The following is a 15,309-nucleotide window of genomic DNA, read 5'->3' on the forward strand; positions in this document are numbered from 1 at the left end:
GGCATGGCAGCTAAAATAATGGGAGGGATTATTGTGGCATTGTTCCTGAATCTCTCTTTTATCTTTCTTCAGAGGTGGCCAGCTTTTTCCTTCCTGACTGCTTTTCCGTGCAGCCTCTGCTTGAGTTTAATCTATGCAGCCATACAGCAAACAAACACCCCTTATTACCCACAGAGGACAGCACGTGGTGTTTACAAACTGGTGCCCATCTTCTGGAAAGAATCATCACAACTATTTCTGTAGAGGTTTTAGGTCTAAGGCAAACCAGGAAAACAGGAGTGGCTGACCTGTTTGTGTAATGGTATCGTTCTGACTATGCCACTTACATGCTGTGTTTTTTTAGGTATCCTACCCATGACCGTCCTGGGACAAGTCCGTGCCCCTGATAATGATGACTGGGATCGCAAAATCTACCAATTTGAAGGAAAAACATCAAGGTATTTAGAGAGAAAAATGGAAGTTGGGTGAAATGTATGAAAAACTTGCCTGGATCCTGAAACACAGAATGTATTTAAACTGTCTCTCTTTGAAAACAAGTGTGCAAAAGCATGTTATTGGTTAGATGCATGTGCGTAGCTCTCCAAAAACCTTTCTGAGTGTGAAATGACAGTAAATAATGCCAAATGCCAAACTGATCCATTTCCCATTGCCTGATGGAGTGCCCTATCCACTAGGACACCATTCACAATCCCCCAGTTGTAGTCATATCCATAAAAAATATCAATGACCCACTACGGAAAAAATACCCACTGACTTCCATCCTCTTTCTTCCAAGCACCTGGAATTTGGTATTTCAGTGTCACCACTGTTCTTAAACGTTATGTGTGTTGGACGTGTTCCCACCACAGTGTCTGGATTATGAGCAGGGCCGAGATGTCCACGTGCTGTTGAGATGTGTGTTGTGCCTGCTGTGAGTCACTCTCGATGACTATATCTGAACTAGGAGTTCACACAGTTTCCAAAGTTATGCCTGTAGTAGCCTGAGTCTCCCTACATGGTTTTTATGGCATAGAAGCAGGAAGAAACTTTCTCAATGTACTGGTGGAGGTCATTAGGAGCCAACAGGCAATGTAAAAATGTTCTGTTCTGCACTGTCCCTGCATGAGGGACCACATCTGCTGTCTTTGGTAGCTTTCCCAAAACGAAGTGGATCAGAGGAACTATCAGTGATAGTAATTACTTCTCAGCTCTTTAACTTCTCATAGCTTGTTCCTTGGCTTAACTCTTATTACAGGTACTTTATCCTTAATGATAACTCAGGTTTGCTGACTATTAAGGAAGGAACCCCACCAGGAACATACAACCTAAGAGTTAGAGTCATTGATGGAGTCTGGCCAGACGTTGTCTCAACTGTAAAGGTTACGGTGAAGGAGATCAGAGATGATGCCCTCCGTAATGCTGGTTCTGTACAAATAAAAGGTAAGGAAGGTGATGAAGTATGTAAGAATCGTAATACTGAAATCTACCTCTTCAATGTTACTACTGTGTTATTTAGAACTCTAATGCCCTTAAACTTAGGAGCTAATGGCTTGATAGATAAAGGTTTGAAAATGCATCTTCATTTGCATGGTTCTCTGACATGTCCTTACTGCGTGTAAGGAATATCTCTGGAGAAAAGTCAGCAAGAAATGCTTGTCTGACACAGGAGAAAAGGTACAAGATTTCTACATCGACTTTTCAACAAAACAGCAATTTATGTTTCAGAAAAAAATCCTCATTTGAACAACTGGCTCCCTGAAATTCGCCAGCTTGTTTCAATCATTGTGAAAAAATAAAATCTTGACCATGTTTCTGATTTAAAAGAATGAAAAAAAAAAATAGAAATGAATGAGAATTAAAAAGCCTCATTACACAAATCCTAAGCAGAAGCCAGCACAGAAAATTTCAGAGCCTAAAAATGAAAACACTCATAAATTTGCAGTTGAGTGCATTTTCTGCAGCCTTAATATTTGTTCTGTCTCTCTTTTATTGCTACAACAGTTGCAAGATAAGTGTTTGTCAGGTTTTTAAATTCTGTTTACAGATATCACCCCAGAGGAGTTCATATCCCAATCCCCTGAAAAAGAGAGTAAATACAACCAGATGAAGAAGCTGCTTTCAGAAATCATGTCTGCCCCACTTGAAAATGTTCACATTTTCAGTGTGTTAAATAGCCCAAGTCAAACCCGAGGCGTTGATGTTTGGTTTGCAGTTTATGGTCCACCCTATTATAAAGCAGAAAAACTTAATGGCAATGTAGCAGCCTCCAGAGCATGGGTAAGTATTTATGCTCCATATGAAACCACAGCATCTTCCCGTTGTGTCTACTCAGATAACATCCACTGCCTAGTGAATGTGCATATTTAGAATGACTGAGGGAATAATGTGTGAGAAAAATGGATAATTTTAATCAGTAAAGTCAAATAGTCCTTTAACATTTATATTTAAAGTTTCGAATATGAATGCTTTAGAAGCCAGCCTGTAAATACAAATTGAGTCACCCAAACACCATGAGCAAACTTTTAGGAATGTAAACATGTTTTTCCTATGGAAGAGAGTGTAAAATCCTGTATAAAGAGTGTGTAAATTACCTTTGTACATGCGGTCTTAATATTTCAGTTTATATTCTCCTACACAGAAATGTTCTGTAGCTGAAGCTCAGAAACCTGTGTTCACTCAACACTTCCAGTTTCCTGGGTTAAGAGGGCAGAGCAGTAAAATAACTATTACCCAGTGGAGAAACAGGTTGGAAATGTGCATTTAAAATCTAATAAAGTAGCTATGTTTATAATCAGTGCTGCAGTAATAACTCACTGTTGCCAGAAAAGGTATTTCTTCATTGCCAAGGCCAGTTCACCCTTCTCAATTTTAAGGCATAAATCCAAATTAAAAGTACAGCTCAGATTCTATGTAAATAATCCATCAGAACTATGAGTGAATAAAATTTATCCACTCTACTTATGATGAATATGACAATATTTTTGTCTTCTAAATGCTCACTCACACTGTAAATGACTTTATATAACAAGGCTTTTGCCTTAACAGCTACCAGGCTGAACTGCCTTTGACTGGACAGAGTGAGGTAGATGTTGGAAGGAAATGGCACAGCAACCAGTTTTGAGAATAAATAAGACTTGGGCTTTTCACGTCTGTCATCTGTGAGCTTCCCCCTTTGTGGAAAAGTCAGATGAATGCAACTAATTGTTCTCCACAGCTGGAAAACATCTTGGCTATAAATATCACCCAGATTGGCATTGATGAATGTGTGACTGCAAACTGCACTCACAGCAGCGGATGCAGCAGCAGGCATGAGCAGAGTCATGTGCCAACGATCACCACAGCTGGAAGTGTTTCACTGGTGTCTGTGACAGTCCTGAGCAGTGCCCTGTGTGGCTGTGCGGCTCGGGAGAGTCCCCATCTCTCCTGCTCCTCGTACCAGACGAACCCTTGCCTCAACGGTGGCACGTGTGTGGATACTGATTTGGGCTACAGGTTGGTGGGGCTTTGCCCGGGGTGCAGGCAGAGTGCTTCTGCTCGATGTGTGGGGAGGAGAACAGGAGGCTTGGGGAGGTGTCATTGCATGGCTTCTCACTGTGACAGATCTGATTGTTGGACTTCACACAGGTCCTGCAAATAAACCTCTTATTTTCAGGTAGGTGCTTTGGTTTGTCATAGCCTCCAGGGAAACCTTAGGGATTTTTCAGGCAGTCATGGTTCCTTTAAGGTCACCCTGCAAAATGTCTTTTGTTTCGTGCAGCCTACCTCAATGTTATTAAACATTTTAATCATGTCACATAACGTCACTTAATAACATCTTCCAAATGTTCCTTGCCTTGATTTTTTTCTTCCAAAATTACGTCTCATAGAGAAAATAGCATGAAGATGAAAAAAACAGTGGGACTGTGCTAGCTCAGAATGAGCCTAGTACCCTTCCAGAAGGGAAACCTTAAGCATGTTTGCTTAAAAATGGTCATCCCAGCATAGGAAGGCTGAAACAACTAACCAGCCTTTTCTGAGGAGCTCTTCTCTTCTCTAGAAGCCCTGGTCGTAGTTAAGACCTGAGCCTGACAGTGCTGCTCAGGTGTAATCAGGTAGAGAAATTTTGCTGCCCAGAAACACTGTTATCCTTGGTAGCACTCTGCCACGTATTATCTACTCAGTTCTGAGGCTCCTTTACTACTTCTGCTCCATTTTCAGTGGTTTTGTGAGGGGTCTTTTTTAGGAAGGCTCCTTTGTTTACTCATAGAATTATCTTGCTTAATATTAGGCAATTAATCTCACCTTAGATGATTTAGATCTAAAGATAACTTGTGTCTGTACAAACAAGTGAACGGAGGACGTTTTATAATGGAAGTTTTGCTAGTGCTTATTTAACTCTCACCATGGCCAAGGCATCAGAGGCTCCTGTGATCAGAGTGGAGGGTCCTGCTGTGGGATAAGCCCTTAGCCAGTTCTGCTCACATGGCGGATATTTTTTTTCTTAATTTTTTCTTTTTAATAGATGCAAATGCTCTCCTAATTTCCACGGGCCAGACTGCCAGCAGACAAAGCACAGCTTCAGAGGCCATGGTTACGCCTGGTTCCCTCCTCTCAAGCCTTGCTTTGAGAGCCGCATCTCCTTGGAGTTTATCACTGAGGTCCCCGATGGCCTTCTGTTGTACCAGGGACCAGTAGCATGGGGGCAGCCTGGAGAGCTGAAAGATTTCATGGCACTGGGTAAGTGACTTCATGGGTACTTGTTCTGTGTGGTTGCGTGAATGTGAATTACTTGTAGTTAAAAGTATTGGTGGCTTTTTTTTTTTTTTAATTTAAAAAATAAAAAGGTTCAGAAAGTTAGTTTTGGTGAATAAGGAGAATGCAGACCGATTTGCCACCGTGCCCAGTGTGTGTCCTGTCACCGTGTTAGAAGCTGAATGTTTTAAAACTGAGTTCCCTCCACTGGCTAAAGAGATCCTCAGACTAAAATTTGAGGGTGACACAGCCGGTTGCATACAGGAACGTGGTGGGTGCTTATCCTGTAACTGTCTTTTCTCTGCAGAGCTCTCTGGTGGTGTCCCGGCGCTGACTGTGAGCCATGGCTCCGGCGAGCTTTTCCTGCAGCTGTCCCCAAAAGTGAATGTTGCAGATCGCCGCTGGCACAACATAAAAATTATAAATGATGGAAAGGCAAGTGTGAATATGGGCAATCCTGGCAAAGCACTGATTCCTGTATCTAGAACCCCTTCAGAACCCCTTTTTGTGTCTGTAGAGCTCTTTCAACAATCATCCCATCACTGCAAGGGCAGGGACTGAAGTTTGTCGGCTCAGATATCCCCTTAGTCTTGAGGCAGTCAATCAGAACAAGGCCTTAGAAGTCTGACCCAACTTTGACGTGGGCCCGGCTGTTTTTTGTTTAATGATCTATCATCTATTATTTATTATTACTAATGATCTGTTAATGATCTATTACTTGGATTTATGATAATACAGGGGATGAGATGCACCCTGGGCTGATGAAATGAAATATCCTTAATTTCTTGGAGTGAAATTTCACCACCAGGTGACTCACAAAGAAGACAGAAATGCTTTTGTGTAAGGGGAACTTCTTGCTGATGTAACACTGGTGAAGCCATCTGCTTGGCTACCCCTTTATCTCCTCCATAATAGAAAGCAGTGAGTATGTCAGGATCTGGAACAGGGGACCTGGCAGATATCTGCTCTGCTAGCTTGTCTCTTTGGGTTCTGATTTGGCAGCAAACTCCAAGAAAATCCTTCCTTCTCTTTGCCCTGTCAGAGACTTTGCCCGGTCATGGTAGAATCAGACTTTTCGTTTGTACAGCTCCTTAGTTATATGCCAACTCTCCAGATCAGTGTATAGAACTGTTTTAGTATTTTAATGAAGTTTCCTACAATGTAACCACTAGTTAACATCCCCCTTCTGCTAAGTGAAAGAAAATGTGTAGTTAAAATGTACGTGTGTCTCCAGATGCAATTGTTTTAAATAATACCTTTCTCCAGAAAGTGAAGCTGGTTCTTGACCACTGCGTAAACATCTCAGTTAGAGATAGCAACAGTGTTGGTAAGAAGATGTCCCCAGTGGATCTGTCTGCCTGTGAAGCTTCTGAAGAGACTGTGGAAACTTGGAGGTAAAAAACAAACAGACAAGCAAAACAAACAAACAACAAGCAAACTGGAAACATAATAGCTCAAAAGATCTAAGGAAAAGGATGAGGGAGAAGGAAAAGAAAATTCAGCCAAACTGTAGTAATTCTTTCCACTAATTATTTCTTTCTTTGTCTTCCCCTCAACATGGGCAGGCTCTTCAGTGGCCATCAGCCCCTGCAGCTGGGGGGCGTTAGGAAGACTTCGCCTTACCACACCTCACAAAAGCGCTTCAAAGGGTTTGTTGGCTGCATTCGCAACGTCGTTGTTGACAGTAAGGTAGGGCTGCTAAAACCGACCTGGGATCTACCAGTGTCAGCTGTGGACACCTGGTGTGATGCTTCCCTTTGTCCTTGCCTAGGTGTATGATTTAGAGCACCCTGCAGAGTCCTTGAACAGCGCTCCCGGGTGCGTCCTTACGGATGAAATGTGTCAGAGCGCTGGGGTGGCCTCCTGTGGTGTCCACGGCAAGTGTGTTGGTGGCTGGGACTTCTTCCGCTGTGACTGCTCCCCAGGATACGCTGGACCAGCCTGTGACAAAGGTACTGCAAGTTCTAGGGAGAAATTCATGCAAGGGTCTGTGGGATCAGCATCAAACACACAGCTCTGTTTGCCACCACTTTGAGCTGCCTTCTGGGAGTGATTTAGATCTGCAGCAATGTAAATATCCTAACGCGTGTTGAACAGGTAATGTCACGGATGGGGGTCTTGATGAGACCTGTGGCAAGTGGTTAGATGGGTTGGTTTGCCTTTTTCATCACAACACCTTATTTCTCAGTGGAGAAAGATGAAACATTTTGCATTGGGCATTCTTCCTCTGACCATACCGATCAAAAATAATAGTTTAATGAACACGGTGCTGTTCGTCAGCTTGCAGTGGTCTTAAGAGTGTCTAGGTGCCAGCTTGATATGTTCTATCTGTAAAACCTGGGGACACAACCCTCAAGTCCTCAGGTCCAATTTTCCATCCATAAAAGGGGGATAATTACATTTCCCTCTGCCACTGGAATGAATTGAAGGTTGTGCAATGCCCTTAGACCACAGCGGTGGGTTCATGTGGGGACATAACACGAGGCCAGCTCCAGCAAATGTGGTATCCTGTGCAAAATCAGCATGAAATGTGCATCAGAGAACAAAAGCATACAAGGAGCTGTAATGAAAACCTCAGAGGCATTGTAAGAAATTACAAAGTTTTAGCACAATTCAAAAATCTAAGAAATAAGTCCTTTAATGTGTGAAGTGCTCCTAGTTGCCCGCAGCCATGTGCAGGGCACACATGCTTGAGGTTGGCTCTGGCCTGCACATACCTTCAGCAGCCTTTGCTCAGAAGCAGAAAGCAGACAGGAGTTGCAGGTGTTTACTGGGACTTTACCTGCCCTGAGTCTGCTTGATCCCTCTAGGTAGGAATGATGGGGTTGGTTGTAACAAACTATCAGGACCAGCGCCCCATAACACCCGGGGCTTTGCGTAGCATGAGAGGAGAATTTGCTCCCTCAACCCCTTAATTTGAGTGAGCTACAGGAGAGGATGAGCAGCAGCCATCAGTTGGAAAGGAGCACGTGTTAGGTAGCATTGCATCAATGCGTTGTGATTAATAGACACAATTTGTGGTGTATTGCACATATCCTTTCAGCTTCGTGCTCTTACTTTTCTGTCTTGCATACAGAACAATAACACCCTGCAAGCAGCCAGCCCCTTTCTTTCTTTCTCCGTCTCCCACACAAGACTTAAAAGGTGACATTAAATTGCCCAGTGGAAGCTTGTCTGCTGTGGTGAGGATTGGCATCACGACTGGCACATTCTAGGCCTGGAGCCTTCATTGTTTCAAGTGTTTATAATGACCACGTAAGCGGTCAGTATAGCTCAGTTATTTGTATTAATGTTCTGCAGACAGATGATGCTGGTTTTTAAACATCTGCCTATATTTAAGTCTTATTCTGGTTTGCATTATCTTGGGATGCTGCTTCATAAGCCCAGCTGCTTCTTTGGGACAACTGTATTGATTCCTACCCCACACCACTGTGTGAGAAACCAAGTGCTCAGAAACTAATTACTTAAAATCCACAAGTCACATCCTGCTGTATTAGGAAAACTCCGATTGGTTCCGGTTCCTTCTAATATTTTGGGCTGCAGATGCTGGCATTGAGCTGATGCTTTACAAATGGCAGAGCCGCACTCACAGCAAGGAGCAGACAGCGAGGGTCAGGAATCACTGTAGTGTCCCGAGAAAATCCATCCCTGCTCATCAGCTTGAGCCTGCTGCTGCAGAGATACTGAGCAAAAGAGAACAGTGGGGTAGGAAGAGTGATACAAAGCAATAAATTAAAAGAGAAAAATAACTTTAGGAAGGAAAAGAGAGAGGAGAAACAGTGAGAGAAAGAGAATGCAGAAGTTAAGTCTCTATCGTATGATGTTTCATGTCCTGGGAACCAGACTAAGTGCCCCACCACCCATTTTTTGGCACTTTTTGCATTTTTATTTAAGTGGTTCTGACCTCAGCTTAGATGTTGGTGACTCAGCATTTTTCTTGTGTAGCCATAAACTTGGATTACATCTTTTCTTGTTTGGAAGAAATTTCTTTTTTCAACTAGGCTGTGTCCAGAACGAGGAGATCTAGGACTGCAGTCAGGTAATGAGACTGAAGTGGGAACCTGCTGCATAAAAGCATCAGCCTCTGGGTTTAGTGGTAACTCATTTCCACAAAAATGGAAGCAAATTCATCAAAGTCTCTGCTGGAAGACTCTCAAGTGGATTCCCCGGGATGATGGGAAGAGCAGCTCGTTCTGAGATTACCTCCTTGTTTTTGTGTGTGCGTTGTGCTTAGTTCTTCCAGAGTGGGCTTTTGGAAGGGACAGCTGGATCCACTACGAGCCGAGGAGCACTCGCAGCACTCGCAGCACTCGGGTGCGGCTGATGGTGCGCACCCGCATCTCCCGCAGCACCCTGCTCAGCTTGGCCTCCGCAGACGGGAGCGGGTACATGCGGCTGGAGGTGGGTGCCCCCAAAGCTCTTCTGCTCCAGTCCTCTTCATTAGTCATGGAGTATCCCAACGGGAGACGTAGATGCAGTTTCTGGTTAAGGACACCTATTTATAACGTAATAAAGAGCAAGAATTCACCACATGAGGGCAACTGCTCTTATTTGTGTTGTGAAAATGAAGCACAGCCAGAAGATTGTTTTGTCCTGCTTGCCTTTTCCCTTTGCTTTTATCTGTCTCTGGCAATAAAGCTTCTCTCTGCATATTTGTTTTTGTTAAAAGAAAAAAAAAAAAGCTGTCTGGATTATATTAGCCAGACAGAGGCTAATTATTACAGTTGTAAGGACACAGTCAGCTGGGAAGACAGGGATGGGTATCACCAGGGAGAAGACCGATAAAAAGGTTCATCTGAGTTAGGAGAGAGAGTGGCCTGTAAAGAAAGAAGCTGATAATTCCTGGACCTGAAGTATTTTTTTGGCAATTTTTATCTGTGAATAAAGACTTTTTCACACCCTTAAAAGCAAGGGTGATATTTCAATTTTAAAAGCTCAGGTCCGTGTTGGTGGGTTTTGGTTTTTTTTTTGGTTTGATTTGGTTTGAGACAGGACAATGCAATAACACGAGTGCATTTCTGTTAGTAAAGGTCTTTATTGTCTTTTAGGTGGATGAGGGTTTCTTTTGCGTTAACATCAGCTTGGGGGACAAGAATCACTCTCTGAGAATGACGACGTTACGCATTAATAATGGCCAGTGGGTTCTGCTGACCATGGAGCGCTACAACAACGAATTTACTCTGCGTGTTAACAGCGGTGGAGGTGATCAAGAAGTGACCTCTGTCTTGGGCACGAACAGATGGTCTGAAATGGATTGGACAAGCGTTGTGCTGGGAAACCGCTTTCCCAGTCATTCAGAGAGTGATTTCCAAGGTAAGTGATGTGATGAACTCTGAAAAGAAGGCAATTGCAACCTAAAGGTGCCATCTTTGAGTATGTTGGAGAGTCTAAAACACAAGCAAGAACGCCCACACAGACTGCTGTGCCCATGAAACCCCACTTCATCTACTAGGGAAGTCAGAGCTAGTGTTCATCTCTCCATTTACCATTGTAGCTGGTCCTAGTGAAGATGTGAAATCTCCTGTAGCACTTCGTATTTTCATTTCCCATGTCAAATGTTGCAAGTAGGGAAATTGTGTTGTGATTTTCAATCCCTTTTCCCCTTGGATGGGTTTAAGGAACAGACACAACATGTCCTGGAAAGACAAGAAAGACTTGGGAGACAATCCGTGGTGCTGTCTCCATTTCCTAGGGTGGGGATGCTAGGACTACGAGACTGTGCCTGAATAGAAGACAGCTTTTTCCAGTGTGTTGCTTCTCATTCAGCTCCACTTCTAAGATTTTAAGTCTAGATTAATTTAGGGGAGATGTTCTGGTCCATAGCACAGCTCTGTTAAATTGTTATGTTGGTACAATCAAGCTGTTCTGGAGAAGTATTGTCAATCTGCAGAGAGGGTAGAGCACATGGGCACATGTCCTATAGCTCTTCTAAAATAAAACAGATAAGTCATCTAAGGATCATTACAATTTTTTTTTTCTATATTTCAGCATGCTTTAAGGTCTGCGTATTTGTTGGGGGAAAGGAAGGTAGGGAAGTTACTAACTCAACATATTTCTATGTGCATTCCCCTTCCTTATGCAGGTTGTTTGCGTGACGTCCAGCTGAATGGTCAGCCACTTCTCGTGGAAGGCAAGAGCACAGAGTTTGGCTTAATTCGGAGGCGGCAGGGTGTCACGATGGGATGCCATTCCAGTGCCTGCAGCAGCCAGCCCTGTTACAGCCCTTTCCTCTGCGTAGACCTGTGGAGAAAATACGAATGCCGGTACATTAAGCTTTCATTTTTTTTCACCCAGGGGTGGTTGGGAAGCTCTTTTTTTCCACTCTAGGTTGGACAAATTGCTTTTAACAGTGAAACTCCCTGCTGCTTCTGACCAGAGGGGGCATCCCAAGCACATAGCCTGTTCTACATCTCATCTCCTGCTGTGGGCCAAACTTGCTTTTTCCTGCAAGTCTGAGGTGGGACCAACCTACTTATTCTACCTTTTTTTTTTTTTTCCCCATGGTGAGAAAATCACAGGCCAGCGTGGAAATGAAATGCCCTTTGATAAAAGCTGGATTGCAAAAGCTTTGTTTTCTGCTAGTCTGTGTGAAAATACATATTGTATTAATACAACATATATACATTGTGTATACATTATGTATATATAGAGAGAATATATGATATATATGTCTTGTAAAGAAGCTGAAGTTAGTCATACTTTGTATGAAGCAATGGGACTTTCAAAACCAGACTGTCACAAAACTGAGTTCTAAAATTGGCTGCCAAGGGTCAGAACCAAAGCCCACCAACCTGGTATCCTATGCAGTTAGTTCCTTGGGAAAGAGTCAACTCGTAAAGAAAATATTCAGAAATTACATTAAAATATGCAAATCAAAATACAAGCATTATATTTCATGCTCAGAAAACAAAACAAACAACAACAAAACACCATGCATGAGTAGGAGAAGGTACTACTTGAATGCCTTCAATTCAGCCAAAATTTGTGCTTCTGAGGCCTAGCAATGTGTTGCTGAAGGATGGTCCAAAGTGTGCCTTGGGACACTCCTTTCTTCAGTGCTGTTGTTAAAAACACAACATGAAGGCTCTTCTATCTATTCATGAGTGTTTTTTCATCAGAGTGCAGAGAGCAGAGCTGTGTTCCTCGCAGTATTCCTGCGTGGCCTCCAATTACACATCAGAAGAAATTACTTTCTCTACAGATCCAAGTCCTGAAAGACAAGCTGGGTCCTTCTGAGCAGATCAATGACTGTCTCTTTCCCAAAGGTCCAAATGAACATCACAAAGCTTATTCTAAGCACTCACTAGCCCTTTTCCCATTAATCTCAGCTATCCATTTCCTGCTACGGGCTTTGAAGACCTCTGTAGAAAAAGGGTTCAGAAGCTGATAAATCCCTTTTTTAAGGCAGGAACGAAGCTCTTGTGCTTATCTTCTGGATATATGTTCACATTTTCATGAGTCCACTAGCTCACTGTTAGATTTTGCATCTGTTTGATGCTCTCAATGTCAACATGTGGTTTGCCTGAGCATTCTGTAATCGCTGCCTTTAACAAAGTAGTAACAAACTTTGCACAATGCAGCATGCAGCTCCATGTGCATCGCCTGCCTGAAAGATCCCTTGTGCTTTTCTTGGCCAGGTGTCCAGCTGGGAAAGTGGAGGTGGTTGACAGCCTTACTGGGCTCAGACACTGTACCTCATCACCTTGCGGACACTGGACCTGCAGGAATGGGGGTACCTGCGTGGCTCAGTCCCAGGACAAGACCATCTGCCAGTGCCCCGAAGGCTACAAGGGAAGATGGTGTGAAATTAGCCAGGTGAAGGCTGGAAGACCTGTTGGGCTCAGCTCCGGCTCTATTCTGGCAATCAGCATGTGTCTCCTTGTCTTCCTAGGTAGGAAAACAAGTATTCGTTGTTGTTATTTTTTTTTTTTTTAATTTTTATTTTTTAATCTTGTACCTTGCTCTTTGTTGGAATCAAGTCTGCTTTACCCTCAGATGTTGTGATTAGTGTTTCTCCTTTTCTGGAGGTCACTAATTGGGAGTTCATTTGAGGATGCTAAGAGGCAGGCATCGATACATATTTACAGTTTACTTGCTTGAAGTCACTTCAAGCAAATTTAGGACTTCACTCTTCCAGAATCACTTGCTTTCAGTCTTTCTTAAATAAGGATTTTCCAGCTATGTGTGCAGCCCTATCCATCTGAAATTCCCACCTGCCCCAAACCCTTAGTAGGGCCTACAGCTGCCATGTGTTACTCACATATTAGGGAGGCAGAGATCCTTCTCTAGAGGATTTACACTCCCAAAAGCCAGCCTATTTAAGAGTGCAGGGCAGAAAGAAATGTTCACAATGTGTGCACTTTTAGGCACACCTTGGCCAAAATTTTAGTTTGCTGTAGAACTGCTTCTCATATCAATAAGAAAAACTTCATCTGCATCTTAGAATAGTAAAGACTCCAGTGATTATATTACACTTGTAACCTTCATTAAAACAGTGTTTTACTTACTTTGGGTATCTTATTTACTCAGGATTGGTGAAAGGCCAGAGACTGGCCAAAATGCCTTCTATTTAAATGGATTCCTTTAGGTAAGTAAAATACCCTTTTAATGAAGTTTATGATGTAATATACGTAGATGACTCTTTACCTTCCTGAATATAAGCTGTTTATATATTAACAATTACACTTTTCTTACGGGTAGTTGTTTGTCAAATTAAGAGATGATTTAATACCTCTGGAGTCACATAACTGCTTGTTTGTCATGCATCGTGTTTTGTCATACTTCATACAACAAATATGTCTATTTTTTTTCTTCCAGCTCTCTTGGTCTCTTACACGGTGTGGAGTCAGTGGGGAAGTTCAGGGTTTCGGAAAGGAGGAATTTACCACATTCCTGAAGAGCGTGAAAGCTGGGAGGATGTTAGAGAAAATGTCTTAAATTATAACGAAGAAGGAGGTGGAGAACGTGACCAGGTATGATGCAGTCTCAATCCAGTCTATGCACATCTATTTTCTACTCCTCTTCCTTTTCCAGGACTTACATTTATTTTTTTTCTTTATTGTCTTTAGCCAATTGGCCTTTTTTTATTTTTTATTTTTTTACCTGAAGTGCTTTCTGAGTTGGAGGTTTCTATCTCAACACAAGCTATACTTTTCGTGCTGGTTATTTGTGGCCACCTTTGAGAGGGCTGCTCTGAACACAGCATTCTTGATTTAGCTCAAGGCTGCCATCTCTCAAAGAGTGCATCTCAACTTTCCTCTTTTTCAGTTTGTAGAAAACTCACAGAATACAGGCTTGTGTTGCACTGGTTTTAAAACATTTTTGGGAACCTGTTTCCTCTCGTGTTGTTTCTTTCTGACATTTGCATTTTTGTTTTCCAGACTGCTTACGATATAAATGAACTGAAGAAACCTCTCCGTAACCTTCCCCACCTGTCCTTGAGGTCAGCTTCTCCATACTCCAGGACGCCCACTGGCCGAAAAAGAGACTCAGTACCAAAATGTGCACATCAAAAACAAGCAACATCAGCTGTTGACAGTGTTCCAGACTTCAAGGACTATGTTTCTCAAATCATCTGTGATGCAGACAATGACCTACAGAGTATCCCAGCTGACACTGTTCATTTTTACTGCCTCGAAGGAGAATGCTCTCTTGCAGGGAGCCTTAGTTCCTTAGACTCCATTAGTGATGACGAAGATCTAAATTATGATTGCCTCCACGAGTGGGGGTCAAAGTTTGACAAACTTAAAGAACTCTGTGAGCTCTCAAATGAACTTTTTTAACAGCAGTTAAGTAACTCAAAGTGTTGCCATGACATGTGGACACTACTTTTAAAAAATGCCCCTTTTATACATAAGGTACATCAAGTAACTTGATGCAAGTTTTCAATTACAGTGGTATGAAATACTGTTCCCAGAAGTGATAATCTGAACAATCCTTTTTATAAGCACTGTATAAATTATTTAATGGCAGAAGTGCAAACTTTTAAATCATGAATTTTCTTGAAAACATCAAAATGTAGGATTTTTATAGAATAGCATAATAATATTTCTTTTAGTTTGTGTAGACCACAGTGGGCTACTAGAATTGTCCTGGATGCAAGAATTTGAATTATTTTCTCCCTGCTATTAACATAACTTGTATCAGGCAGGTAGCAACAGGTAGGGCATTTTTATTTTAAATTACATTCATTTTAGATGGTGAAATAATAAATGTTAAATATAAAGCATTTTAATTTTTTCTGTTTTTTGTCATCTTTTTTCTTATCCTCCTAAACTGTAACCTCTCTTGATATGACACACAACTTCCATTCGCTATTACACGCAGCCCAGCCTGTAAATGTGAGAATTTTGTCTCTGAAAAAAAGTCTGTTTTTCTCTGTTTTCTAACTAAATCTAAACAGGGGAAAGCAGTGGAAAGATCCTAATTTTGAATGCCTCTTTACTTGTGTAAAGAATTTTACATCCTTAGAAGTGGTTGTAAGACTTCAAAAAATTTCTTCTCAGCAAACTTTGCAGACCTTCTCAGCAAACTTTTGCAGACCTGCTTCAAGGTCTGCAGCTGGAAAAGAGGACTAATAAAAGGTGTGACAAGAAGCTG

The 15,309-nt window shown here is 42.2% G+C and overlaps 1 protein-coding gene across 1 annotated transcript in view; it reads left to right on the forward strand.

Moving 5' to 3' along the window:
* Positions 1 to 14,492, forward strand: part of LOC309875723 (neural-cadherin-like) — a gene marked incomplete at its 3' end in the record, with an annotated part of 39,155 nt that extends 24,663 nt beyond the window's left edge. The window contains exons 19-33 of the mRNA XM_082755396.1: positions 344 to 437; positions 1,235 to 1,419; positions 2,024 to 2,256; positions 3,194 to 3,471; positions 4,481 to 4,695; positions 5,018 to 5,145; positions 5,977 to 6,104; positions 6,276 to 6,399; positions 6,482 to 6,662; positions 8,945 to 9,111; positions 9,759 to 10,023; positions 10,793 to 10,973; positions 12,348 to 12,601; positions 13,528 to 13,682; positions 14,091 to 14,492. Coding sequence (XP_082611522.1) covers positions 344 to 437; positions 1,235 to 1,419; positions 2,024 to 2,256; positions 3,194 to 3,471; positions 4,481 to 4,695; positions 5,018 to 5,145; positions 5,977 to 6,104; positions 6,276 to 6,399; positions 6,482 to 6,662; positions 8,945 to 9,111; positions 9,759 to 10,023; positions 10,793 to 10,973; positions 12,348 to 12,601; positions 13,528 to 13,682; positions 14,091 to 14,492 — 2,990 coding nt within the window. The remainder of the gene's footprint in view (positions 1 to 343; positions 438 to 1,234; positions 1,420 to 2,023; positions 2,257 to 3,193; positions 3,472 to 4,480; positions 4,696 to 5,017; positions 5,146 to 5,976; positions 6,105 to 6,275; positions 6,400 to 6,481; positions 6,663 to 8,944; positions 9,112 to 9,758; positions 10,024 to 10,792; positions 10,974 to 12,347; positions 12,602 to 13,527; positions 13,683 to 14,090) is intronic.
* Between the last annotated feature and the right edge of the window lie 817 nt (positions 14,493 to 15,309).

The sequence above is a fragment of the Aythya marila genome (genome assembly GCF_965140915.1).
Source record: "Aythya marila genome assembly, chromosome: 2".
NCBI classification, from domain to species: Eukaryota; Metazoa; Chordata; class Aves; order Anseriformes; family Anatidae; genus Aythya; species Aythya marila.